This window comes from Calliopsis andreniformis, chromosome 3 (genome assembly GCF_051401765.1).
Source record: "Calliopsis andreniformis isolate RMS-2024a chromosome 3, iyCalAndr_principal, whole genome shotgun sequence".
In the NCBI taxonomy this organism is placed as follows: Eukaryota; Metazoa; Arthropoda; class Insecta; order Hymenoptera; family Andrenidae; genus Calliopsis; species Calliopsis andreniformis.
In genome coordinates, this window is record NC_135064.1 from 10,732,139 (window position 1) to 10,759,774 (window position 27,636).

Below are 27,636 nucleotides of genomic sequence, written 5' to 3' on the forward strand. Positions count from 1 at the left end.
GACATGAATATGTTTCTCCTTCTTGGATTGCCTCTATCATGGAGCTATTACTCTTGAAAAAGTAACTTGCATGCTCTTTATCACTGTCTACTCTTATTTGTCGATTAAATGCTGTAATCTAGCATCACATTGTAACACGAGTGTATTGCTCTTTGACCATCTTTAACAATAGTTAAATAGCTTAACTTTCTCTCTTTGAATGAAAAGAAAGAATCGATCATTTTCAACAGAAAGAACTAACAGTATTTCCCGATCAACCTGATAAGTATTATGGTACAAACGTGGAAAAAGAACAATACTTCTAGTCATCATTATCTTCTGTTTCTAGCCTTAGTCGCTGTTAAACCTTCTCCATTAACATGTCTTGGAGTAAGTAATCGTTTGAAACCACTGAACTTATTTCAAATCTTTTTATCTCTTCAAAGATCGAATAAAAGGCAAACTGATTCGAAATGGTCTGGTCCCATCACTACGTAGTTACAAGACATGCCTCGAGACAAGTCTCATCATATAGGAAATACTTAACAATCAGGTGAAACAATTTCGAAATAAGATTTTCCCAGAACCGAATTAAGATTTTCTAAGGCCCGAAACTGGATTAAAATATTTAATACTTTTTGAACAAATTTTATAAAGAAAAACTGTTTCCAATCCTTGGGCCAAAGTAGACTTCAAAGTTCCACGGTAGACGTAACTTTAAAAAAAAAACCACTAATAAATCAAAAATAAGTTTTTCTTAAATATTCGCAGAAATTTGTTGTACTATATGAAAAAATGTGGCCCATTAAAGGATGAGGCCAGGGGTTATTGCTCCTACTCCCTTAATCCAGGCCTGGATTTACCATGAGAACTCTAGTTCAGCTTGCATAATATAAACTTCCAGAATAGGATAGTTCTATCCTATACCTCGCTTGTACTAATGTTCACAAGAGGAGCGATCGCAACGTTCCTTCAAATGTTCGAGAAATATTTTCTACGCGCAGTCCCTTCGGAAAACTGTTAAACGTTTGTGACGGAATAGCGTCTGCACAGTAATATTCTTTTCCTCCGAAGTTTCTACGGATTTCGTTTTTTCTCTGGGCTGTTTCGACAACCGACAGATACGTTACCTCAAGAATACGTGAGACGAGTAAAGAGATGCAGTACATTATTACGAAACACGAATCGCGTTTTTTTATAGCGAATAACGATAAGAAATAATCGCATCGACCTTGAAAAGATTCGATTGATAAAAAAGAGAGAACAAATAGTCTGTATCGAAACGAACGTAGAGAAATATTAGCGTATGCGTCTAACGTAACTCTATCGTCGTAAACGTAAATCGCTCTAAATAATTTTATAGCGTGCGAGATTCGTACAATCACTGTTTAGCAATTCGAGGAATAGAGGTACGATCGAAATGTACGAAACTTCGTCTGATTTCCGAAAAGAAGTTTTTCATTAATTTCGAACGTGTTACATGAGTTCGTACTAGAATACGAACTCTTTATTACTGTACCGACGCAATCGGTTCGGCAGGAATTGTTAACGATTTCTAAAGCAGCTCAAAAATGCGTTTATGGTAGCGATGAATCCATTGAGACCGTATGAGTTCAATTTGCGATACGTGTACATATGTACTTGCGCTCAAAAATAAGAATGAAACAGACTTGTTAAAAGTTTTGAGAAAAAGTGGAGAGTCTGTGAAGTATTTCCATGTAATTCTTTAGTTGTTTGTAATTGCTCAAAAATGTGAAACTAGAAAATGCCCCTAGAAATGTTTCATACAATTTTCGATAGATTAATTATGAAAATTCTGGATTTAGTAATTATATTGTATTCTTTCTATATCCTGAAGAGACACATAACAGGTGCTTAGAAAACAATTTTAATGTTTTCTTGTGAGTGCAGAGCATGACAAATTATGTACAAGTATTTTTCTTTTTTAACAAAAACCAATTTGTTTTTTCATTGTTAATGGTAAATAAACCTAAAGAAATGTGTAAGTGAATATTATTTTCATGAATTATGTATTTCTTTAAAATCCTGTAAGTTTAGTGCTCCGATAAGGAGTTAGCTTGTACTTCTCTGTCTGACCATACTCACGATTATTCTACTGTGAAAATTCTCGCAGAATCTTGTGTTTTGAATACCTATAACTTAATAATATTTAACATAACAATTCGAAGGCAAAAACTATTCAATTTTATATCATCAATTACAATATCACTAATTAAAATTTATTTTCTGTGCGTTCCATGTAAAATCTTAAACCTGATTAATGTGATTGTTGTTATTCATTATGTACAATATTTTTGATGTCCTAAACGTTACTACCATACATTTCATAAATTATTCCATTGAAACTTTTCACTCTATCCTCCATCTATTATAATACTAAAAAAAACCACAGGATGCAGAGTGAATTGAAAACGAAATTATATCTAGTATACTTTATCATACTCTGCATTCACAGATTGCTTTAATGTAATCACAATTTTAAGTTCCAACAATGAAGAAAATATTTACAAAACACCTTCTTAGTGGTACTTGTAATAAAGAAAAGTGTACTTAAAAGTATATTTAACTCAGCAAACTTCATTTTACGAATCACTTAAAAATTTATAATATATTGAAGTTAAATACATCAAAGGAGCTCTGATTCGCACTATTGGTCTATCTAATATTAGATCACCATCTGTTGAAATATTCTTTAATGATTTTTGCATGATAACATCCATATTATTTTGTTTGACAAAGTGGACAGTGGTCGAGAATTTACGAGAAAAAGAATCGATGGTCAGCCTATCAATTAGACAGATAATGTGAATCAAAGCTAAGGTATTTTAAGACCCTTATAGTTACCTTCCACTTTAGATTCTTATTATTTCTTGGTCCCTCAAACACTAAAAATAACTACCACTCTCTAACTTCGGTATTTGTAGAACACACACGGTCTTGATGGATTAAACACAAAAAAAGAGAGAAAAAGAAACATACGATAAGCATTTTTTCCAAAATAATCCTATCCCCTCTCTCAATGCTGTATCAACTTTTCCACGGTAAACGGCCGGCGTCTCTTTGTTAACGCAAAGTATGTTTTAGTCTAAAGAGTTTACGAACGAGTTTTGGATGTGACGTGCATGCCTAGTGAGTGAAATCAATCACGACGTTGTATTTCATTTCGTTTCGATTATCTTTCGTGCAGAAAGCCGAAAAGCCTATGGATAAAATAGAATCGGAAAGGCGTCCGGAAGTTCAGAAGAACGTACTGAGAGCCTAATGCTCGTTTCGCAGGACCCTCGTTGTGTGGTTACGCGAGTCTTGTACATAACTCTCGAAAATAAATGTCATGTTTACAGGTAAACAAAAAATAGGCGTTTGTTATGTGAAAAAGAATGATCACCCGCTTTTTACGTTTTATGTACCGGTTGCGAACGATCGTTTACAGCACCTCGTGTTTCCATTTGTTTTCGAACCTCCAAGCGCGCAATATCTCGTCTCTCTTTGTACCTTGTACTTATTGTCATTACGTGTTACAAAGTACCAAATCGTTTGTGAAACTCGTAACGCACGAAAATTTTAAATAAACGTTGACAAGTTTCTATAATTTAAAATAAGCCAGAATTGATGCTGACACGTCAATTATATTCGATTTAATCAATAAAGCTGATTCTCTCGTTTCACCGCCTTAATCTCCTTGAACGAAAGAGCGTTTCAGAACGTTGCTACGGTACTTTAGACTTAGTAATTTGATTAGCTATTATCTATTAATAATTAACAGCCCATTTAGGCTTGATGTTGGTCTATTGTTAGTAAAAGGAAACTGATTTTATTTAACATGCAACGAATTGTTGCATTTTGCTGGGCTAGATAAGAGTGATCAATTTTGGCTACCATTTTTTATGTAACCTTCAATATTACAAACATATACATGTACCTATTATAATTAATTCTCAGCATATGAAACTAATTTTTACAATATACCTAGACATCTTGTTAATTGCAAGAATGAATTGAGGTTTTTACGATGAAAATAAGCCCAAACATGACATAAATTAAATTAGAACTGTCTTTCAAAAACGTCTACGTGAAAAAAAGCTAAAAATTAATATACTGTAATTTAAGAAACTTAATTTAATTATCCTAACTTATTTAATTCATCGTTAATCTAATTAACTAAATCTAATTTAAGTATCTTAGAGAAGATTGGAGCTGATTGTTAAAATTTAATGTTTCGAGTTATATTTCCAATTTATCTTACTTATCTGAGCCTAATTAACTGAATTTAACTTCACTCTAAAATAATTGAATTCACAGCTAAGGTAAGTCCTATTAATATTACTATAGTTTTTATTACTATTCTTATTGTTATTTTTATTTATTTAGTTTAAAATTCGTTGCGTTATGGATACGAAATAGAGAAACTAGGTCAATTCATATTGCGACACTAATTTAAAAAAAAAGTTAACTGCAAAAGTAATAAAATTACATCACAATCTTAAGGACTCCATTCAAATTTTAATTTAAAAAAAGGAATTCGAAGCAAAATATTGAGAGACACATCAAATACTAAAGATCGAATAATTTGAGAGTACATATATAGAAAAATACATGTAGTCTGTTTATTAGCTCAAATACTCCTATCCCAAACTATACTGAACATTAAAAATTACGATCATCAAGGCAACGATAATCAAACCCCGATTGAGGGATGAAAAATTAAACATATGTTCTACATGTGTTCAACAGAGACGATATTGCCATCTGCATGAGCGCGAAGAAACTATTAAAAATAGAAACATGATCGCGCATGCGCAGTAGCAATTGGTAGCAGGCGTCATTATTAAAACGACTTGTCTCTTAAAAGTCAGATCCAAATATTTCATACAATTCAAAAATATAATGAAAAATACATAATTTTGTTACACAGTAGCATGGAATTAGCTTCCAGTTTCCGAAATAGATAAAAACCAACAAATTCTATAATAATGTTAATGAAAATAACAAAAAACTTACCATTACGATGAACTCTGCACTTCGCCGCTATTCTGTTCAAAGGGGACTGCGCGCGCAGCTTCGAGAATTCCTGGAATATCTGCTCGAGTTTCGAGAATCGAGAGTATCGAGTCTTGCTCGCTTAGACCTTTCCATCGCCCACCTTTGCTGCAACAGTTACATATATGAATTTCGATCCGATTTGGATGTAGCAATCCTAGAATTGCGTTGTAGTATGAACGTGACTCTGTAAATAATGGCACTTAAAGTGTTTGTAGAGAGTATACGTGAACTAGCATTAACTAACACTAAATTACACTATGATATATAACTAGGATTTTAAAGCTAAGAACGTCCAATGTTGCGCTAAGTATGATAAAGTTAGATAAATGTTTTAAACTATGATAAAGTTAACTGAGCGTCTGTGTGCGCGTTGGTAAATCAATGGATCACTTGATCTTATGAAGAATCACACACGAAAACGAGAACAACTTGCGATACTCGCGCATGCAATAGACACAATTTGATATTACATATTTGTATTTGGGTATAAATAATATAAACAATGATACGAATACATATGAAAATTAGTGTTAATACATACGCGTGTATATCAGAACAAACACAATAAGTACGTGAGGGCTTATTTCTTCTCCCTTTTGACATTACTCATGAAGCATGGGCTAGAAAGAAAGTGTACGTTTTAGATTGAATAAGCAATAGAGAATAGATGTATATATGTACTGACAGAAGCACTAACTAGTAAATAAGGTCTTTCACTAAGAGTGATAAATCGTTACACTTAAATAACATAGGTTATACGTATAGTATTGTGATACTTCGTGTTTTAAATTAAAACATATTTATGTTGATATTCAAGTTTAAATTGATTATTTTCTGCGCCATCTAGCGGCGACATCAGTGAAATGAAAAACAGAATTTCGTCCGCACTACACCTCGTCATTCGAGAGATGTCACTGCTGAAACTTTATATGTAGATACAAACATCACTTGCTGAGAAATTTAAAAATTAGCTTTTTGCAATAATTATGAAATGTTTTTGTTAAAACTAATCACGTATTATAAATTACTGTTATTTGTACTGTGTACTGATTGTTTAGAGTATAAATAAATTAATAAGTTTTATTTGTTAGACAACTGTTTACAAGAGATTTTTAACACTTGTTAGCAGTAAATGAACAGAACTGTATTACACGATATCATTGTATGATAAACTGTGGAGAGTTGACGATACTTTCATACTTTCAAGTTCTAAATAAAGTAATAAGTAAACAATTTTCCTATTCCTCTGCATTTTATTTTCTCTTCATCACAATCTTGTGTTGTCCATATTTTGATTAAATTTTATAAAGTCTTATTGCAATAAACAAATAACTCAGATATACTTACACACTTAGTGATATTTAAAGAATCTGTAACAACGAAAATTTCGAATAAATGAAAGGCAAATACAGTTTCACGCAACGTCTCATGGAAATTGTTAACAATTTCGATTATTAAATATCAAAATAAAGTTTGCCATTATCGGAATAATGTCGCTATTTAAAAACATTTTATTTTCTTATCAATGTTTTTTTTTCAGAAATTGAATTCTTATTCATGAAACATAAGTCAAATCGTATAGCGACATCTTAGAAAAACATACCTAATAGTTTTATATGTCAAACAACAATTGACCAATGTATAACAGAGATCGCATAACCATGAATACCAATGTTGGGCAACTTAACCAAGTCTTTAGACAGTTTTTGCATATATAAAGACGAATAATAGTGTAAATGCGCAACAAATTCAAATGGCAAGTCAAAATTATTTAAGGGATTCAACGAATCCGTTTTTTTCTATCGAGGATGATGTCGATGACGAAACATTTCTGAAGAGTACTCCATCAAGATCTTCTGGTAGTACATCTTATAATCATTACAATTTTGACGATCTCGAACAAAAGCGTCAACAATTATTACAACGAAGAAAAGAGATCGAAGAACGAACAATACAATCGTCAGAAAGATCCATTTCATTGTTAAGGGATTCTGAGCAGATTGGAGCTGCCACTGCAGAGGTATTTTTGAAATACTGTCTTGATATAAAACTGTATATAAATAAACTATATATAAGTATAGAAAAAAATTAATATAAATATTAAACTGTAATAACTGATGAATGAAAACAGTTTGACATATGTAAAATTTCACATATGACATTGTGACATAATATTAATGAGAATCGCTTTAGTGTGATTCATTTTATTTTACATGAAGATAAAAATTACATTATGCTACTAAACAGAATGTAAAAGAATTAATAATTTTATTTTAGGAACTCATTAGGCAAAGAGAACAGTTGGAAAGAACAGAGAAACGATTAAATGATATTAACAGTACATTGAGATTTAGTCAAAAACATATTCAAGGAATAAAAAGTGTATTTGGAAGTCTTAAAAATTATCTTAGTGGGAAATCATTGGATGCACCAATATCATCCACAAATCTATCAGGGTCCGTTAGCTCTGAATCAATGACATCTCCTGCACTGTCTAATTCTTTAGGACAAGTGCAAACTAATTTAGCTAATACTAGTCCAGCGTTAAAGTTACATGGTTTAGACAATGAAGTTGAGACTAACAATTATATGACTAATAATGTAAGCAAGAGATTAGAGAAAAATTTAAACGAAATGAGTGGTTCCATAGCTAGATTAAAAGGATTAGCAATAGGATTATCAGAAGAAATAGATATGCAAAATGATTTAATTGATAACATAACAGATGAAGCAGAGAAAGCAGACATTATGCTTCAGAGACAAAATAAAGATCTTACTCATTTATTAAAGAAGTGAACAATATATGCAGTGCATATGATAAACCAAATATGCTTATTAGGTAAAATTTCATACATCTTCAAATTGTAAATGTATGAGTAAAGAAATGAAGATTTGATATTGTCTTATTTAGTTAAATCTATAAGATAGTATGTGTATTATTTGTACTGTAAATTTATTTTATAAGATTCTGTAATATATAATTTAGAATAATATAGAAAATTATAATATTTAAATTATACTTAAATTTGTATATTATTTGTATTCATTTCAATTTTTTTATACCCATTGTAGCATCTAATACAAAATACTTGAAGTTAGACGTAAATAGAAATATATATAAATGCATATGTATATTTACAGATATAAAAAATGTTTTATTCAAATTTTTGGTATTATCTTACATATAATAAGTTCAATGCAACTTAGAATGTTATGTGATAAGATTCATTGAATAGAACTTTGTATTCCCACTGCCAACTTTAAGAAATGATGTAATTATAGAATAACTGAATAACTGAAACACTTTATATAAGCATAGATATTTATAATAACAGTCAATGTGCAATAAAATAAATGATTATAAATAAATGTTTATAAAATATGGAAATAATTATACAAATATGAACTGAATTAAATCAAATATAATTTGTTCATAGAATATAAAGTTTTGAATGCTTAATAATAAAGTATTCAATTCTCTTGATGTATATGATAATGCTTTACTTTCCTACAAAAATATGGTTACATAATATTATACATTTTATAATACCCAAATAATTCAATTTCACCATATTTCACTATATTCTCCTGTTTTCTACCTATCATTAGTCCAGTCCAGAATCTTATACTTGTTCGGTGTCTCCAGTTCCTCCACCTGTGTAAATAAATATAATTATATGCACAGAAATATATCTTTCTAAAGTAATTGTTTAAATGCACAAACTAGGTTTATTAAATTAGTCTATTAGGTACTTATTAAATTAGGTCATATGTTAAATGAAATATATGCATATAAATTTTAAAATTAAATATCAAAATAATGAACTTTCTGTAAATCAATCATGGATTAAAAGCAATGATTCTAAATTATAAAAATAATTCTAGGATATGTGGTTTCATCATCTATTCTTGATCTATAAAACATATAATTTACTTATCTGATTACCATTTGCATTGTTTCCACCAGTAGTTGAATTATTGCCATTATTCATCCACCGTCTCCAACCACCTCTGCATGCTACTCCCTTCACTTGATGATTAGTCGTAAAACTTTCGACATTTGCAGGCATTAAAAAAGCCTATGAATTCAAGAACACAGAATAGGTTCTGTTAATTTTATGACTTCGAATTTTCTTTACATTTTACTGTAACGTATAGATATATAGAATCGAAAATGAAACAAACGTAATAGAAAAGTATTGTTCATACTAAAAATCATAAAGTCTAAAACTAATAAAATATTATTTTGTCAATGTATGTATGTACATATTAGAGCAACCATATAAGTAATAAAATAACGCTTTTACTATCAGAGATAAGTCGATATAAAAATATTTCGATCAAGAAACTCATATTGTACTTTTCATAGAAATAGTATTATTTATTTTGATCAGTATTATCCAACTCATTACATCAGCAATAAATAATGAAGTATAAATTAATTATTGATATGAATAACTTTAATATGTAATCATACAATGAAAATAGTTAAACTTATTTTTAAAATAATACCCCCATAAAAATTAGCACAAGAAGAAACAGATTAATTTTAAACAACATCATCTTACAGAACTTTTTATTAAAAAGAACTGTCGCATTCTGAACGCTTGCGTATTTATATTCCTCATACACTGTAATTACAATGCTTATCTTAAATCAAATAGATTGATGTATATAATTACATTTCCTGCAATTTTTCACAATTGTAGTTCTTGTTTTTCTCTGAATTATAACATAACTACGCTACAATGATAAAAATGCACACAAGCTTAACTATTGTTATCGTAATTATGCATACGTTGTCTTCTGATACACATCTCAATTTCGTCGAAAACAAAGAGACAGAGAAATCTAAAGCAAGATAGTTCTATATTTACAAGGAATTTACTGGGTGGACCAAAATAATATAATATTCACGAAACAAAACACATTAGTTTAGCGAATTAAATACTCGTGAGAATTGTTTCATTAACTAATAGTTCAGAATTGATACATAGGGGTTTTCTTAATTAGTTACTTTGTCATACGATTGATTAATTTTAGTGACTTGAGAGAAATAAATTATATTTGCTAAACAAAAAACTTTTGCAGATTTTTAATGTAATAAATATATATACATATTTCATAAATAAAACAATAAAAAAACTGTATAATACATAATACTAGTTTCATACAAGGAATAAAAAATGTGGAAGTATGACGCGTTACACCAAAATTGTCAAATTTTTGTTTTATTCGTTCAATATACATCAAAAACCTTTATACTAACTGAATTAGTACAGTCTTTGAGGAGGTCCCATGGAAGATTTGATGTGAAGAGAACGCACGTTTTGCCAATGTTTTTTCAACAAGGAAACCAAGAAATTGATCGAAAGATGAACATTCTGCACCAATTCATCTGGAGTCATTTCCACATGTCCTACAGCCACTGACAAACACAACACCTGGTAACAAATTTAAAAAAATTACATTTAAAAACAATAAATTCCACTTCCTGCAAACGGACTTTGATCGATAGTTTAAACTTTCTCTAATAGTTTTTAACGTAAAAGAATGAATTGCTAATAATCTTACAAAATTAAAAACATACCTTTTTCATTTGAAACTTGATTGTAGCTTTTACCTCGTCAATCTTGCCCACCATTGATTCTTGATGGGAAAGAAGGCCAGGGAATTTACCAGCTTTGTTAAGACCAGGACCAAGGATACGTGGAATTTGCTTGATCAGGGATTCACTAGCCAAGAAAGCATCATACTTTTTAGCTATAAACAAAAGTGTGGATTAAATTTTAGACTGAAGTAACAGCTAGAATTTAAGTAAGTTTTAGTATTTAATATGTTTCTACACGGATTGAGGTGCGAAGATATTAAATACAACGCCCTCACCAAGTGGAGAATTTAATCTTCTTCCATTCGACAACCACAACTCTAAGATTATTATTAGTCATGGTGCTTTTAGGAAGACCGATAATATAACATTTATAGAAGTTTTAAACTTATATTTACCTAATTTCTTAACAAGTTTCTTGTTCTTGTTCAATTTCTTCAATGCTTCAGCGTCCATATATGGAATATTATTTGCTTTAGCTTCATCACAATGTTGCTGATCACCCAGAACACATACTTGCATCTTTGGTCTTGGGATGTTCTTTAGCCTTTGATAAAGATAAGTTAGATATTTAATTATAAAAATAGTTATTTTACAATGTTGCTCTTTTATATATTCTCCTTAATTTCACACTCATTTAAGTTTTATTTAATCCTCTAAGAAACATGTTAACAAATGTTGGTTCTTAAGAATCAGATAAAATTCTAAAATCTTTCAGATTTGAGTGATCTTTATAAATACAATTATTAAAGTCAATGTTCTCAGTAATATTTAAGTGATCCACATACATTATTCAGATAATACATGCAATATAATTTACCATCACCGAACATTGGATTCAATAATTGATTCAGTCAAATAGCCTCCACATTAAATATTAACTTACCCATAGGATCATGATGACTCATGATCCTATAATAAAAGTAACGGTTAAAAACCTCCCCAATTTATTTAAGACCCTGGGTACAGGTCCGCCAGGCAAAGCCCAGCTTCCTGACTTTACATGAGGTAACCTTTTCGGATGTTAGTTACAAAAAGATGTTACTAATAATCACCAAAAACCGAAAAGAATCCTCAATGTCAGGTAGAAACATACTTGACGGTGCCTGAGAAACGTTTGTCCTTTTGTGGATCATAGTTCTTCAAACCAATTTGTAGTTCCACCGTTTCCAAGAACTTTCTCTTCTTGTCTTGAGAGTTTTGAATAACACCGTTTACGCATTCATAAAGAGTATCACGCGATACTTTAGACCTGTCGATTAAAAAGATTATCGTAAATACCACGTGCTACCTATAACCTATAAATACAACCTCACTTTCTTACATTTGTACACTTGATATTATAAATTTTATAGGGTACAATATTTATAGGTACAATCTAGTGCTAGAAATTAAATAATACCTAATACTCATACAATATAAAACAAAAAATAGACACTGAAATTAAAAAATAAAAATAACTTCAATAATCACATTACATGATTATTTCTTTCAAATATTTTCTATAGTACAAACAAAGTGTTAATTAATATTAACGAAATTATACTAAAAACTATTTCATAAATTAAATTAATAGAAATATATTAGAACAGATTGTTAAATTACGTAGCTCGGTATACAAAGATTAAACTAGCAAAAGTATTTGAATATAGTTTTATATTGAAAAAATATTAATAATAATGGTAAATTTCTATTTTGAACTAAGTTTTCTTTGCAACAAGGAGGGATTAAAATAATAGATTGATGAAATATGGACAGATGAAATACTCACGTCATTTTCGCTTACGATGGAACACGCGAACCGAGGACGAATAACGAAACGAACCGACCCACCGCCCTACTAAAACCGGAAAGGAATGCATCGACGCCGCCAGCAGAAATGATCCAAATATCATTTGACTTTCTAGATGGGAACACGCATGGCTATTTTGAGATTCTCTATTACAGTTCATCAACTTGACACATGTGGCGCAATACGAAAGTGTGTTACGCAATCTACTGAAAACTTTTACTGATAAAGTGTTTTTATTTTTTAATTAAAAAAATTGTTCCATAGGTAGGCCATGCAAATACGAAATATAAAGCTTTTGATTAATCTTACCCAAATTATGGACATAATAAACTATCACGTGATAATTAAATGATAATTATAAATGAGTTCGTGACTATGGAACACTGAAGCATCTTGCTCACAAGATAAGATGAGTCTTTAAAAAACTTAGAACTTCAGAAAATTTTACTCGAGAATGCAAAGCAGCTATTTAATCCGATTTATAAGCCCGATCTTAAATTTATTTAATTTTCTCTTTAATTGTCTTCATTATTATGTATTCAATTCAAACTTCGCGCTTTAGAAGTGTTTAATGACTGTACATGCGCATTTATATGAACTCAACATGCGTTTATACAACACATACACATATATCACATAAAATAGGATGTAATCTCTTAAAAGTGACATTTTTTATGACATAAACTAAATAAGAAATGACAGTTCTAAAGACTGGGCGGTTTTGATACAGAACGTTACAAATAAAACTGATAGACAAATCCACTAATTGGATTATTTCATAAATGATCGCGCTCAACATTTCAATCATGAAGAAATCTAAGCCCAAGGAGTTTTTGATTACATTCGTTTTATAATTAGAGAAAATTACATATATTTTCTGAAGGTTAATTGATATACATGAACTTGATCTATGTCCTGAAATTACATAAAATCGTATAAATAAACGAAGTATGTATATTGTAAATAATTAATTGAACACTTCCTTGAGTCGTCAAAGCTATCTATTCTTTCTAACTTAATACATTGCAAAATTTATACAAATATAAAATATTTGTTATTGACATTATTCAATGAAATAATAGTATCATTTATTATAGACTCCAAAATGTGCCCAGCACTGCTAGAAAATGAGGAGCGCTGTTTTGGTGGAATGACATTTTTCGCACAAAGTCATCCAGTTGAAGTTTGTGGTAGCAATGGTTTACCTCTTACGCCAAATTCAATAACTATATATGGAAAATCACAATTCCTGAAAACCATTCATCACCCAAATTTATCAACATATCTAGATATAATTAGAAGCAAACATGGTAGAATTTGTACTTATAAATTTTAGTATATAAATTTTATATATGAATGTATAATACATATTTATTTTCTTTTCAGAAAGGATTGTGGTGGTTACAGAATACAATGGAGATCCATTAAGCAGCAAAGAAAACTTAAGCATAGATGATATTGTAAACATAACATTTCAATGTTTATTAGGCTTGCAACACATGAACACATTGGATTTAGTGCATAGACATTTAAGTCCTGAAAATATACTCATTAATAAAAGTGGGAATGTACAACTATACAATTTTGGTTTATATTACATGACTGACAGTGGGAAGAATGTATCTTTTCCTATTGGGTATGTAGAAACAATTTACAATTTATTTTTAGAAACAATTTATTATTAGAAACAATTTATTTACTTACAGTTATCCGAAATATACAGCACCCGAAGTATTTTTAAATGCTGGTGTTAGCAGTCCAAAAGTGGATTCTTGGTCCTTGGGTATGATTATTGCTGAGTTGTTACTAGGTAGATCAATATGGCCAGGTGTAAAGTTATCTCAATGTTTGCGAAAAGTTCTTAGTTTAATACATTGTGAAACTTCTGTATTTGAGCGACTTGCAAGAGAAAATAATTGCTATAACATTTATAAGGTTGTAATACTTCTTAGCTCACAACACAATATTCTATTAATTTTTTCAATACTAACAATTTATTATTTTACTAGGAACTGCCCGATGAGATAAGAGAATTCATAGACTCCTGCCTTCAAGTTCATCCTCTAAAACGTAAAATCCCAGAGGAGTTGTTAAAAATGTCAATATTTAAAGAATATTTGTTAAAGAATGAAAAGGAAAAAGAAGAAAATCTTTATAAAAATGTTATTGTTAGAAAAATGGATGAATTATATTATCTATGGCAGTTAGCAGGTGGAGATATTACCATTGAACTAAAAAAACAAGGACTTATTAGATCAAGACCACCTATTCTATCTATTCCAAAGTACTTAGACAGATTTTATAAATATTATATTTTATAAAGATAAAAAATAGTTTACTAATCTTATTTTTAGTTTAGTAATACTTTTAGGTCAAATGTTTGGCCGTAGAGACACAGCAGGTTTACTTGACCTGCGTGTAGTTAAAGTTCCTCTCGACACGTTACGTCAACGTTTATCTCACATTCCATATATAGCAAATTATCCATGGTTAACAAATCAGTAAGTAAATGAATACAAAATTTCTTCCTCCTTAACTCATGTTAACTATTCCTTCATTTTTTTACAGAATGCGTGTTCAATCACAAGAAGATTTAATAGATGCTGCCTCCCAGCTACCTTTAATTATAAGAGAAAGGGATACTGAATATCAGTTCTATAGGATTGTTTTGTATGATAGATTATTACAAGTAATTACATCTTGTAACAAATTTTAGGAGAATAATAGATTCTTACAAATTAAATTTGTTTATATGTTTATATTGATAATATAATTTAGGTTTATCCAATTACGCGAGACGCAATTATAGAAGAAGCGCACAAAGATATACCTCCTCCTGTTAGAGGTGCAGTTTGGGCTGCTTTACTTGGTATTACTGGTGATATTCAAAAACGCTACGATATAATTGATAAAGAAACACCTACTCATACAGATCGACAGGTAACTCGCCAATTAACTATATTATATGATTTGGATTTATGTCTAAGCTTATTAACAATTTTTTAGATTGAGGTAGATATACCAAGATGTCATCAGTACAGTGAATTATTGTCATCTGGTGCAGGCCATGAGAGATTACAAAGATTACTAAAAGCGTGGGTTCGAAATAATCCACATTATGTTTATTGGCAGGGATTAGATTCGCTAACAGCTCCATTTCTTTACCTCAATTTTAATAATGAAGGTAATAAGATGGATATATCATAATTTTATCATAGTTTATTTTTCATACTATTTCTGGATCTGATACATATTATTTTTGTTTTAGCCAGAGCATTTGAATGTCTATCAGCATTTATACCAAAATATCTTCATAAATTCTTTCTAAAAGATAACTCTGCTGTTATACAAGAATATTTAGCAAAGTTTTCACAAATCATAGCTTTCCATGATCCTCAATTGGCTAATCATCTTAGGTCGATTAATTTTGTACCGGAATTGTTTGCCATACCATGGTTTCTGACAATGTTTTCACGTAAGTTATTTACCAATAACATCATTATCAGAAAGCAATCCTCTATTATTGTAATAATGATATTTATTTAAAAGTTATTTATTTGATGCTTATTCTTTCAGATGTATTTCCACTACACAAAATTCTTCATCTATGGGATAAACTTTTGTTAGGAGATTCTTCATTCCCACTTCTAGTTGGTTTAGCAATATTAAAGCAGTTACGTGATTCTCTCTTAACTTCAGGTTTTAATGAATGTATACTTTTGTTCTCTGATCTACCTGAAATAGATATAGAACTATGCGTTAAAGATTCAATGACAATGTACCAAAATACACCAGCTAGTATTACCTATAGAAAACATCAATTTAATCAATCAAAGGTATACAGCATATTTTTATGTATTCCTGAATGTTTTCATATATTTAAGTGTAATATATTATGTTGTAGGATACAGATTGGTCTGAGCTCGAACCAGGCACTGAAAGAATGCCAAGAATTAGTGTGGATGATTTTTTGAATTTGTTAGATAATAATCCTGAGAGATTAATAGTTGTTGATATACGTAATAACATACAGTGAGTATCCCATTTATGAAAAATAAAGGAATTCGACTCAAAATCACTATTAACTGCAATTTCAGTTATAAGTGTATTATTCCGTTTTTTTCAGATTTGAAAGAGGTGCTATAGTAGGAAGTATTAACATTCCATTTACGAGTGTACAACTTTCTCAGACTCAGATTGAGACTCTTGGACCACATGCAAAGCCACTTGCAGAAAATAAAAACAGTATTGTTGTAATCATTGGGCCTCACGATCAAAATAATGCACTAGTAAGAACTATGTTATAAAATTTTTTATTATTCTTGAATCATATTGACACTGAAATATTTTTATAGTTCGCAGATTTTCTTGTAAAATGTGGAGTTATGGGAATATGTTCCCTACAAGGAGGAATTCATGCCTTACGATCAAAGTCTCCAAATGTTATAGTAGCTGCACGTTGAATGCAATGCGTTACTATCAGACATTTGGAATTCTCGTATATACAAATTATACTAAAATTCTATTTAATGTGTAAAAGTCTGTAATCTTATATAAAAAATCTTGTATAAATTATGTAATTTGTATATGTATAAAAAAAATTGATTGCTTTACATTTCTTGTATACCTATAATGTTTTATTTAATTATAGTGTAAATTATTGCTATCAATGAGTAATTAAGCAAGATTTTTTACAGGAGAAAACAAAGTTAAGACTATTATAGTAAAAACGCCTGTTGTGTATACGTACATGTAATTCACTTGAACTGGTAGTCATAGAAACGAAGTCAAAACATTAGAATTTTTATGTATACTGTAACATTGTAAGGATGTGCTTTATTCTTTCTGTCATTTCTAATTATCGATGTTTATGATTATATAAATACGTTTGAATTATATTTAGAACATGGAAAATAACATATCTCCGAATTTCCAAAAATGGGTAAAAAAATGTTTAAAAAAAGAGTTTGAGACTAGTATACAAAAGTCATTGGAAGAGGATAATGATTGTGTTGATGTAGCACAAAAGCTCATACACTCAAAAGAAATGTCCGTTTTATTAAATTCTATGAAAACAACAATTGCTGAACAATCTGCCTCAAAATCTGCATCAACTATGATCTTTGAATCTCGGCCTCAGTCATCTCTTTCTTGTGTTAGTGATCAAACAAGTGAAGATTGGAATTCACCATTAAATAACGATGAATGCTATAACATAATTGTTGATAAAATCAGTCGTGATAAACCTGCTCATGTTAGATTAGCTGGTTATGAAATTTTATTAAAGAATGAATTATCAAATTTGAATAACAGTTCAGTATGGAACTCGTTACAGAAAACTTTATTGGATGGTCTTATAGATGACAATAGACCTATCTTTGAAGCCAGTTTACAAGTACATGCAAAATTACTTGCTTATTCACAGTCCCATAATGTGTATATAAATTTATTGAATGCCTTCAATGCTCAATACCATTCCCAGAAAACATTTGAGAGTTTACCTACCTTAATTAGTGGAATTAATTTCAAATTTTTCTTACACGAAAGAGTATTTCGTATCATACATCTAATAATCCATTACCATGGAGAAATGCTAAAGAATGTAAGAAGCACTGATAAACCATCAGAAGAATTAATAGAACAATTTATAACATTTATGAGTACACATGAATTTGGTAACACGACAGAATCTAAGACATTAAATATATTGAATATCATTTCTGTATTAGAACCACGCGCTGATTGGAGTAAGAAATGGATGGTTAGTCTTGCTACCAGAAAAATGTTTTTAAATGCCTTAGGCAGATCACCAAGTTTATTACAACACATAATGCATTATGTACAGAAAGGATTGGAAGAGCTTCCTCATTCAACAACAGTTTCTATTTGCGATGATCCAATGGAAGTTATTATTAATGGAAATACAATTGAGACAGTAACATATCTACATTGTTTATGTTTTATATCATTACTTTGTTCTTATGAAGCTGGTCGGAAGCTACTAGGGGAAACTTTATTTGAAGATGCATTTTCAGAGTCTAAATTCTTAATTGCATCTTTGAAAGCATTAAATAAGTTATCTATAGAAACATTAAATGGTGTATATGATGTTTCTTGTTACGCTCTACAAATCATATTCGATAAACCAATAATTTTATATGACTCTGAGTTTTATCATATTGCATTATGTCATCTGCCTTCTCTTTCGGAAAACAATATAAAAATATGGCCGCATACATTAAACATTATTTTACATATGTTGGATACAACAGATGGCCCTTTATTTCTTATGTCAGAGTGTAAAGAGCATACAGTAAATTTTGAAAGTAAAGTATTAAAATGTCCAGCAATGTTTATCATAGTAATAGCATCAAACATGTTGAAACAACCTTTCTCTATCATGAATATTGAATATCTTCTGAAATTATTTAAAGTGATAGAAAAATTGTTTGATGTCTTTGATATCTATGAGATTATACAACATAGAATAGAGAAACAATTTTACCCTGCTTTATCATATTTTTATAATAAATTAGATAAATGTTATTTTGAAAATGAAAATAAAGCTCAACAAATAAACAGGTAAATTTTCGTGTTTATTTATACTTTTGTTTAAATAAAACTTAAAAATAAAATTCTATTTGCAGTGCAATTAATACATTGCTGCTTAAAATGGTATCTATACCATTTGGATTGAAAGCTATTGTTCAAGAATCATTAGTATTTGAAGAATTAATTGAAGGGTCACTTGCACCTTTAAAAATGCCATGGACGTCTATGGAAGTAGTCAACTTTGTCTGTTCTGCAACATTTTTTCATTTAGGATATAATATACTTGTTAATCTTGCACCCCATGTTCTGTCAACTTTACTTTCAGAAACATGCACAATATTAGAAGATCCACATTATTTTCATGATCCATGGGACCATGAAGATATTAAAAGATTTTTACACATACTAACATTTTTTTCTCTTAATTTTAAATGTAAGATTAGGATACAGTAACATTATTCATTTTGATATCAATCTGTTCGTATTAATTGCATATTCCAAATATTAGGTTTTTCTGCACTTATGACAAATGCATACAATAGTGAAGAACAAAATTGTCCACTTAATCTATCTGAACTATTTCAACAATCCATAAATTTTGAAGCAAATTATCATTATTTGGGCCTCTTGTCTTTAAATACAGTACTTTGGAATTTAGATGTTAATATATATCTAATGCAACTATTGGATTTCCAGGTACTGCTTAAAAATAGTTAACTTTAATCCTCTCCGTATTTGCTCTCTAACTTTTTGGTGTTTTAGAATATCTTATTAAAGTTTCAAAATTTGAATACACAAGAAACTGAAAATAAAGAAACAAACAGTCAGTATATCGATGATTATACATTGTTACAACATAAAATTATATCTAAAACATATTTTGTTGAAAGTAAAGACGAGGAAGAAACTTCTAAGTCTTCTAAGTCAGATGAATACAAATTACCACAGTTGCCACCTTTAAAAGTAGAGAAACAAGATGTATCATTTTCAGAAGATACATCTGAGAATAATACAGAATTAGAAGAGTTGCTTAGAGAAAATAAGCCTGGGCTATTGGATAGTGATTGGATTGAAAAAGTCAGAAAAGCATATACAGTATCATCAGATCTAATGAAGGTAACATTTCCATACATTTATATACATTTATATTTTTTATTAATTCCTTAATTAAACATTTATCAAACAAATTCCGTTAGAATACAGTGTTGATTCAATTAGTGGAACAAATGCAGAAAGCGATTCCCACTGCAGTATTGCCACAAAATTTTCAGTGGCAAGAAACTACATCATCAAGCACAGATTTTTGGTTTGCAGAAGAGATACACGGAATTAATTTAGCTCTTTGCTATGCAGAACAGAATGATATTTTGGAAAATACAGTTGAAATGAAAGAAAAGTTACAGGAGTTTATTAATACAAGTTATGCATTTATACAGTATGAAAGACCAAAAAAATTTGATGGCTTTGATTGGTTTTTAGCAACAATATTTATTATTTGTAAAGGAGACATGGAAATGTATGTATCAAGTCCTTTCTATATCATTCATATAACATACATCAACTAAATGTCTCAGGCGACCGCGAATACACCCTTCACTAGCAAAATCTAGAATGCTGCATCAAGACCTTTTTTATGAACAGTTCACAAAAATATCTTGATTATACAATACTGAAATTGCTAGTGTATTTCAAAAAAAAATATAGGGTAACTCTAGCTAGTCAAGTATCATCATTGACAGGTCTCAGGTTGAAAACTTAGTCACCATTATTAATGATATTGCGCGTCAGTACATTATCTGTCATCATCGACCTTGTAAAATGTTTTACTGATGATACTTTACCATGTAATAATTACAGATGCAAAGTATTTATATCGCAGCTAATTCAATTCCCAGTAATTAAATTTTTATGGCCAAAATTAGGAAAAGTTGTAGATGAAAATATCAAAGAAGAATGCGCTACACAATTTACATTTATGCAACTCTTAGAAAGCATTGTTAGTAATGAATTGCCACATGTGAAATTTGCTCTAAAGGTATACATTTTATAGAAATAGATTTAATGTTTCTATTGATTCTACAATAAGTTTACTAATCAATTTATCTTGTAGAGTACTTCTGGAATGAATTGGTCCTTACTTTGCAACTTAATGATGTCTCAGTGTTTTTGGAGTATACTTCCGTGGTCTCAAATTGTGCATTTTGTTGCTGTTTGCATATTATATTCCCCTGATTACATAATATACTACTGTGTATCACTTCTGTACCACTGTCAACATACAATAATGCAAAACGTAACAAGTGGTAAACCGTGGCCAGAGAATATGGTATTTACATACTGTAATGTAAATTTTACTACATTCACTTATGTATAGTTATTTATTTTTATATAGGTACTAAACGATTACGAGTGCCATAACTACATCAGATACATGGATATATTAGATAAAAGATATGGAAACAAAATTTTACCAAAGTTGGCTATAAAAGGATTTGATTTAATGAATGAAATATAGTTGATAAAAATAGATATCAAATCTTATCATCTGATTATCAGATTATCTTTTAATAAATGCCCAAACGAACAACAAAGAAGCAGGGAATAAAATAATAAATGTATATAATAATATATATAGAAAGAAGATATTAATACTTCCGTTAAAGTATTTACTCTTATATTTGTGGTTGTAAAACAAAATGACATGAATCATACTTTCTGTTTTCGAGATACTGATGTTCAAAGTTTTGAATCTTAATGCTATTTTATAGACATGCATTTCATCATATTTTCGGTTTTTAAGAAAAAGTTCGTTTAATATACTTTTCTTATGTAGAAAATATAAATTCCATCTTTAGTGTTCAATTAAGGTAAAAGTTCGAACTTTTTAAAAATGTATCTTATGTCATCTTGCTTTATAGCCACAAATATATTATACACATAGTGCATTTTAAAGATGTTTGAACACATGTATATATTTGTTTAATATATTTATAATTTTTTAAAGCATGCTCTATGTGTATATATCATATGAATACACTACATGCACATGCATGTACATTAACTAATAATATTAAACTCTGTTTTAATAACTAATAAAACAGTTTTTTATTTATTTCCTAATAAAGTTCACATTTAGTAATAATCTAATAAACATGTCTGAATGTCTAAGAATACTTTCATCTATAGGTTTCTTTTGGAATTGTTTTGTACGTAATATGTGCAATATTTATACAAGTCGTACCTTCTAAACTCAGGAATAAGGTATCAGTTGTAGATTTTTTTATTTGTAAAAATGTTTCAGAATTGGTGGATAAATAACTTTATGTACAGCAATGACACGATATTGTCATGTTTTTATCACATTTTTGAGTCAATGGAATCAGTCATCGTGAATAGTAAATAGTTTTGCTACTTCATTTAAATCATCGTATTTTGTACCTCTGGCAAGGACCTATAACAGATATTTATAAGAAAAATGTATCACGTTGCTTACCTGCTCACGTCTCGTATACGCACCTGCCTAGCAATCGACATTCGATTAAAGATATTCCAAAGGACTATGCCAACCACAATATCATCTCGCAAGTAGAAGACAACACCTTTTCCAAAGTCATCGTACTTCTTCGATTCTTCTGTTGCTGGCTTTTCGTCAATCTTACACACTGATTTATCATCTTCGGTTGAACTCGCTTCTGCTTTTGGCTTTACTGAACTTTCTATTTGTGTTGAACTCGATTTCTGTAGTTTGGAAACATTAACTATTAAAATCATGAATATAATACGATAGCGAAACCGTGCTCTACTCATTACCTCTTTATCTGAAGACTGAGCTACTTCAGGTGAACTATTAGTGGCTATTGGTGAACTGCTAGATTCTGTCGTTTTAGCAAAGACTCCTACAGTTGGCAGTGACGAATCTACAATACCAATTGCTTCATAACCCACTTCCGGTCCTAAATCGGACCAAAACATCGACTGATGCAGATACGGTTTTTCTGACGAAAAAAAAGATTTCTTTATTTTTATCTGTTATAGAAATTTCTGTAATAGATATACTAGGTTGTAAACTAAATTTCAGCACTATGACCCTTAACTCTACGGTCTTAATCGCGTCCTCGAAGAACGCTAGCAAAAATTGATTGAATCCCGTGGAAAATACTTTAATTTAGTTTACAACATAAAAAATCTTGAACTTACTTGCACCAGTCATATTTTCTCCTGCTAATCTTCCTGAAACTACAGCATGATCATGATGTTCTACTCTTCTTCTACCAAGTTTAATATCATAAAAGCAGGCTGCATCTCCAGCAACCCAAAGGTTACTTCTTGCCTCTAACTCTGCGTTAACAAGAAAGCCGCCTGTGTCAGGATCCGTTTCTAAATGGGAAACTACTGCCAAATCAGTATTTGGTTCAACGCCTACTGCTACAATCACTTGATCTGCTTCAATCTATTCGTGTAAATAAATACAAAAAAATAATCACTGATTATAAGATTCTTCTTGCGGAACATTGACATACATAGGTATTCGAATATTAACATACAATATGATTTCCTGTAAGAACGAGCTTTAATTGTTCGTTCTTATATGAATAGTCCTCAACTTCAGAATTAGGAATAGAAACGACGCCTTCTAACGATGCTCTTTTTGTTGCCCATTCACTTAAATATTGTGGTAGTACTTGATCCATTATAAACTTTTCTTTGTACACTTGAAGTACTCTTTTGTCTTCAGGTACTACATAAGAACGTATTTCATAACATTATTATATTTATTAGTAACTAAAAGTTAATAAGAACAAAAGTAAAATGAACATACAATTACGAGCAAGTGAGCAAGCAAGTTCTGATCCAAGAAATCCACCACCAATTATTACTATATTTTTACATTTGGGATCATGCACGGTATCTTCTAAATCAAGAAAATCTTCTTTCGTTCTAAACGTTGTAATTTTATCTTTGAGATCATTTTCGAGTGATTCAAAGACTGGGAGATTTTTAGGTGAAGCACCTACAAAAATATTATAGTTATCAGAATGTATGCATTTCAAAAGATAGGTTACTAATTATGCTTACCAGTTGCAATAAGACATTTATCATATTTTATTTCAGAATTATCTTCCAATGTTACTGTTTTATTTGGAACATCAATTTTTGTAACTTTCCAGCCTGTTGCTACAGCTACACCACCTTTATCAGACTCAATCAAATTATTAACATTTGTATAAAATTCTTGTGGCTCATAAAATATACTGCAACATAAAAAATGTGAAATTAATGTTTCAGTTTACTCACATGTAATTACTAAATGATTACCTTCTTTGTATCCCATTCCACTGCTTAAAAAATAACTGTGCAGTTGTTTTCCTATCTGTATTATACCAAAGCTCTTTAGATAATGGTGGTCTCATATATGGAAAGTCAGATTCTTCTGTTATTACTAAAACCTAAAGCAGTTTTTATTATATTATGCCTTCACTATGTTTTTAAAAATGTATATAACAATAAATAGACCAATGTTACACCTTAGCTTTAGGGTCTCTAGATTTAATTGATCTAAATGCAGAAAATGCAGCAGTTCCTCCTCCTATCAGAAGGTAAGGTACTTCTTTAGGAATTAAATTGGAAGTAGCTGGAGATTTAATTTTTTCAGATGATTTTTTCTGCCTTCTTCCATCCTTTTTCCCTAAATTTAATATAAGAAGTAATTGATTTAGAATTCTTAAATAATATATAAAATTAAATAGCAATAAGTTATTAGTTGACTTACTCTTATTTATATCTGGCTCACTATCTGATGTCTTTGATTTAAACAAATTTGTGGAAGATATCTATAGGATGTATTGAAATAAAAATATTAAAGAAATAAAAAAAAAAGAAACCTGTTTAATAAGTTACATTAATAACTTCGTTAGAAGTTGTTTCATATATGATCAAAAATTAAAATAAAAATACAATCAAGATAATTACTATCATACCGCATATATTGTAACTCCAGCTATGAGTAAAGCAGCCAATATCTTCCAATAGGGTGATGGTGGCTTCTTATCACATTTCTGTGACTGATCATCTGGTTTCCCGCAAACTTCATAACAAGACGGTGGACAAGACGCATTAAGATAAGATTCACACAAAGGGACATTTTTCTTTGGTGCAGAATACCTACTTTCAGGTACACATTCTTCGGGTTTTATAGTGGTACCTGGAGATTTATACGGTTTTTTGCCACCTGCATTGCTACTATACCACGAATTATTAACACTGACAATTCCTACAAGAACAATTAGAAAATTATCAATAAAGTTACTAAACAGCAATATAATAATAATATTTAACTAATAATTTACATGCTCCAAAAATATTAACACATAAATATTATACTAATTAAACTGTAAATACATATATTGAACAAATTACTTTAAACAATAATCTTAAACAAAAACCAAGTTAATAAAGTTACTGATACCGTGTCGAAAATAAACTATCAATAATAAGTTTACGATAAGGTTATGTCGCGTGTTTGTACCTTAGCTGAAACACGCCGTACACAGACTTAGTGAAATATTATTTAAAAATTGTTACTATTAAACTACGAGAATACGATGGTCACACAAATTCGTTGCATCTTTGAAACGACAGAATGCAAAAGAAACAAAAATGATTGATAATTTGAACGATACGAAACAAAAAAGTTCGAAAGCTGAAGGAACTTTTAAAACGCGAGAAACAAAAAATATCTGATCGAGGAAGAACACAATAGAGGCTTACCAATATATTTCAAGGGTCGAGAGAAATGTTTAACGTAAGAATCTCTTGTAAGTTTTGGGAATCGTCCGATAACTCTACCACAGCCTAACATTTTTGACGGGCCAATTTTGGCCTTACGCAATATGGTGGTGGCGCGTGTGGCCGGTTCTGTTGTCCACGCGCACGACTGGAAGCCGCTTTACGGTTTTCTCTTTACGCTCAATTGACGCGGGATACTCCATTACCTAATTTCTTTTGCAACAAAGTTGCCGTGCCTGCGATTCATTAATTTTGAAACGTCCTATCAGAAAGTTTAGTGTGCAACCTTAAAAAAATGTGCTAGTTTGTCAAAACCTGTATTAACAACACAGATAACTGACGAATGACAGCCGCGCAACCTGCGCGGTAATAGTCGCGCAAGTTCATTTCAGTTCAAACTTTTGTGTGTACAATATGTGCAATATATTGTGCATACAGGGTGCTACCGAAATAGTCCCAATTTCTGGTCTTTTTAAGAATGAAGAAAACTTATACAGGATGTTTCTAACCATGTGGCATATTTTTGGAGGGTAGATTCTGGACACGAAGATAATGAAAAAAGTTCACGTGCACATATATGTCCTGAAATGCTTACTTTTTTAGTTTTACGTTATTTTATATTACGTATGGTGTGATACTTTCTTTAAGACCCATCACTGTGTGCCATTCACTCCAGGGACCGGAATATTTCTGGGCCTAGTAGGACCTTAACATGTTTATTGAAAGTGGTACATATAAAATGAATATTTCCTATTTTTAATTAGTACATCAAATTTTGAATGCTACTTTATAAGACATTTTAAGCTTTATATTTGGAGTCACCTTGTATATGTATAATCAAGTGTGGTCAAACCGCGACTCGTGAACTGCATGCTCTTCTAGATTCTATATAATAATAAACTTATTTATTATAAAATTCTAATTATATACGAAATACCGTTCTAATAAAGATTATACAGGATTCTCAAGTATTTCTAATAGGCGAAATATAGCTCCTATCATGATAAGGTTTGGCTACCACTGGCAATGTACGCATACAAGGTGTATGTGTCAGTGCCCATAATTTTGCTATACATAAGGTGTTAAGAAATTTTCTGTTGTCATATAATCTTGAAATAAAGCGCTTTCAAATCGATACTTCTATATTTAGTGTGTTATAAAAACACATACTTACGTAATTTTTACTTTCAAAGAATTCATTTTTGGACTTTTATTTATTAAACATTATCCAGTTCGAGCTTCCTGCAATCAGAGCTACAAGCCCTTAAAGTTTTAGGTTTTCTCTTTTTAGCACCCGGTATAAGGATGTTTCATTATACTGTTAAAGGCTAATATCTCCGAACGTTTGATAAATAGGAAGTTGCAACTTTGTGCACATATTTTATTGGAAAAGAGGAATCTTATTATATTTGATATGCAAGAAAATTTTTAAATAAGATACTTGTGAAGGTTATTTTCAGAATTTTTAATTAAGAATTAATAAGCCAATTGAGATTTTTTAACTTATATGAAAATATTTTAATATTATACGCATTATTCGGTAAAAAGAATTGTATGCGATCGTAAAATTCTAAATTAATGTAAATAGGTTATTAATGACACGTTACTTGAATATAGCTTAAACTTTTATTTTCTGATATTGAACAAAGAACGTTTCAAGTTTATTTATTGTAACTTTGGCCTTTGTCAAATTCAAGGTGGACAACAATGAGTCACGTCGCCTTCCAAGGAAGACAATGTCACGGATACCTTGAAACTTTTAAGATACAAAATGTATTGTCACTGCGACGAGATTGCAAATTAGTTTCTTTGAAATCAGTAACTTAAACGCATAAAAAAGTGATAATATACCAGTTTT

At 30.2% G+C, this 27,636-nt stretch overlaps 5 protein-coding genes and 1 long non-coding RNA gene across 15 annotated transcripts; 3 read left to right on the forward strand and 3 right to left on the reverse strand.

Annotated features, from left to right (window-relative positions):
* The first annotated feature begins 6,670 nt into the window (after positions 1 to 6,670).
* On the forward strand, positions 6,671 to 8,050 carry LOC143189070 (synaptosomal-associated protein 29-like). Its single transcript, XM_076393707.1, has 2 exons — positions 6,671 to 7,060; positions 7,318 to 8,050. Exons 1-2 carry the CDS (start codon positions 6,794 to 6,796, stop codon positions 7,834 to 7,836), a joined length of 786 nt encoding a protein of 261 aa, XP_076249822.1. The 5' UTR covers positions 6,671 to 6,793; the 3' UTR covers positions 7,837 to 8,050.
* Positions 8,051 to 8,442: 392 nt separating this feature from the next.
* On the reverse strand, positions 8,443 to 10,116 carry LOC143177092 (uncharacterized). Its single transcript, XR_013001534.1, has 3 exons — positions 9,553 to 10,116; positions 8,987 to 9,119; positions 8,443 to 8,695 (listed from the first exon to the last, which is right to left on the reverse strand). It is a non-coding gene; the product is annotated as an uncharacterized LOC143177092 (long non-coding RNA).
* A 139-nt stretch (positions 10,117 to 10,255) lies between these two features.
* Positions 10,256 to 12,515, reverse strand: Rpl10ab (ribosomal protein L10Ab). Its single transcript, XM_076374871.1, has 5 exons — positions 12,420 to 12,515; positions 11,745 to 11,900; positions 11,047 to 11,195; positions 10,631 to 10,803; positions 10,256 to 10,484 (listed from the first exon to the last, which is right to left on the reverse strand). The coding sequence occupies exons 1-5, from the start codon at positions 12,422 to 12,424 to the stop codon at positions 10,314 to 10,316; spliced, it is 654 nt and encodes a 217-aa protein (XP_076230986.1). The 5' UTR covers positions 12,425 to 12,515; the 3' UTR covers positions 10,256 to 10,313.
* A 646-nt stretch (positions 12,516 to 13,161) lies between these two features.
* On the forward strand, positions 13,162 to 16,932 carry LOC143177539 (TBC domain-containing protein kinase-like protein). 3 transcript variants are annotated; one of them, XM_076375504.1, is made up of 14 exons: positions 13,162 to 13,388; positions 13,523 to 13,750; positions 13,827 to 14,076; positions 14,147 to 14,375; positions 14,450 to 14,724; positions 14,795 to 14,941; positions 15,009 to 15,129; positions 15,219 to 15,380; positions 15,447 to 15,624; positions 15,709 to 15,915; positions 16,017 to 16,276; positions 16,345 to 16,472; positions 16,567 to 16,729; positions 16,796 to 16,932. In XM_076375504.1, exons 2-14 carry the CDS (start codon positions 13,546 to 13,548, stop codon positions 16,901 to 16,903), a joined length of 2,433 nt encoding a protein of 810 aa, XP_076231619.1. In that variant the 5' UTR covers positions 13,162 to 13,388; positions 13,523 to 13,545; the 3' UTR covers positions 16,904 to 16,932. The 3 variants fall into 3 exon arrangements, with proteins under 3 accessions (XP_076231619.1, XP_076231618.1, XP_076231620.1); XM_076375503.1 differs by having other exon boundaries at positions 13,538 to 13,750; XM_076375505.1 differs by lacking the exons at positions 13,162 to 13,388; positions 13,523 to 13,750 and having other exon boundaries at positions 13,910 to 14,076; positions 14,164 to 14,375.
* Positions 16,057 to 26,097, reverse strand: Aif (Apoptosis inducing factor). 8 transcript variants are annotated; one of them, XR_013001588.1, is made up of 14 exons: positions 25,761 to 26,097; positions 24,971 to 25,263; positions 24,763 to 24,823; positions 24,518 to 24,678; positions 24,309 to 24,439; positions 24,069 to 24,244; positions 23,812 to 24,003; positions 23,537 to 23,730; positions 23,190 to 23,442; positions 22,803 to 22,987; positions 22,509 to 22,730; positions 22,234 to 22,443; positions 16,246 to 16,375; positions 16,057 to 16,175 (listed from the first exon to the last, which is right to left on the reverse strand). XR_013001588.1 is itself a non-coding variant. In XM_076375508.1 (13 exons), the coding sequence occupies exons 1-13, from the start codon at positions 25,849 to 25,851 to the stop codon at positions 22,372 to 22,374; spliced, it is 1,950 nt and encodes a 649-aa protein (XP_076231623.1). In that variant the 5' UTR covers positions 25,852 to 26,096; the 3' UTR covers positions 22,057 to 22,371. The 8 variants fall into 8 exon arrangements, 2 of the variants coding, with proteins under 2 accessions (XP_076231623.1, XP_076231621.1); XR_013001587.1 differs by lacking the exons at positions 16,057 to 16,175; positions 16,246 to 16,375 and adding exons at positions 19,488 to 19,794; positions 21,131 to 21,329; XR_013001589.1 differs by lacking the exon at positions 16,246 to 16,375 and having other exon boundaries at positions 16,157 to 16,175.
* On the forward strand, positions 17,346 to 21,783 carry LOC143177280 (protein broad-minded). The gene is made up of 8 exons (XM_076375145.1): positions 17,346 to 19,022; positions 19,088 to 19,425; positions 19,501 to 19,688; positions 19,755 to 20,108; positions 20,189 to 20,508; positions 20,850 to 21,027; positions 21,103 to 21,318; positions 21,385 to 21,783. Exons 1-8 carry the CDS (start codon positions 17,347 to 17,349, stop codon positions 21,505 to 21,507), a joined length of 3,393 nt encoding a protein of 1,130 aa, XP_076231260.1. The 5' UTR covers position 17,346; the 3' UTR covers positions 21,508 to 21,783.
* Positions 26,098 to 27,636: the final 1,539 nt, after the last annotated feature.

Excerpts from the sequence above, each read along its gene's own strand:
- LOC143177280 (XM_076375145.1), top strand. The coding sequence starts at position 17,347 with ATGGAAAATAACATATCTCCGAATTTCCAAAAATGGGTAAAAAAATGT. Across the intron at positions 19,689-19,754 it reads TGCAACTATTGGATTTCCAG|AATATCTTATTAAAGTTTCA; the intron begins GTACTGCTTAAA and ends TTGGTGTTTTAG. Across the intron at positions 21,028-21,102 it reads ATGTGAAATTTGCTCTAAAG|AGTACTTCTGGAATGAATTG; the intron begins GTATACATTTTA and ends TTTATCTTGTAG.
- LOC143189070 (XM_076393707.1), top strand. The coding sequence starts at position 6,794 with ATGGCAAGTCAAAATTATTTAAGGGATTCAACGAATCCGTTTTTTTCT. Across the intron at positions 7,061-7,317 it reads TTGGAGCTGCCACTGCAGAG|GAACTCATTAGGCAAAGAGA; the intron begins GTATTTTTGAAA and ends ATTTTATTTTAG.
- Aif (XM_076375506.1), bottom strand. The coding sequence starts at position 25,851 with ATGTTAGGCTGTGGTAGAGTTATCGGACGATTCCCAAAACTTACAAGA. Across the intron at positions 24,440-24,517 it reads CTAGAGACCCTAAAGCTAAG|GTTTTAGTAATAACAGAAGA; the intron begins GTGTAACATTGG and ends AAACTGCTTTAG. Across the intron at positions 22,988-23,189 it reads AGAAAATATGACTGGTGCAA|AAAAACCGTATCTGCATCAG; the intron begins GTAAGTTCAAGA and ends TTTTTTCGTCAG.
- Rpl10ab (XM_076374871.1), bottom strand. Across the intron at positions 11,196-11,744 it reads CGTTTCTCAGGCACCGTCAA|GCTAAAGAACATCCCAAGAC; the intron begins GTATGTTTCTAC and ends TCTTTATCAAAG. Across the intron at positions 10,485-10,630 it reads TCAAGTTTCAAATGAAAAAG|GTGTTGTGTTTGTCAGTGGC; the intron begins GTATGTTTTTAA and ends ATTTGTTACCAG.
- LOC143177539 (XM_076375504.1), top strand. The coding sequence starts at position 13,546 with ATGTGCCCAGCACTGCTAGAAAATGAGGAGCGCTGTTTTGGTGGAATG. Across the intron at positions 16,277-16,344 it reads ATCAATTTAATCAATCAAAG|GATACAGATTGGTCTGAGCT; the intron begins GTATACAGCATA and ends ATTATGTTGTAG. Across the intron at positions 16,473-16,566 it reads GATATACGTAATAACATACA|ATTTGAAAGAGGTGCTATAG; the intron begins GTGAGTATCCCA and ends CGTTTTTTTCAG.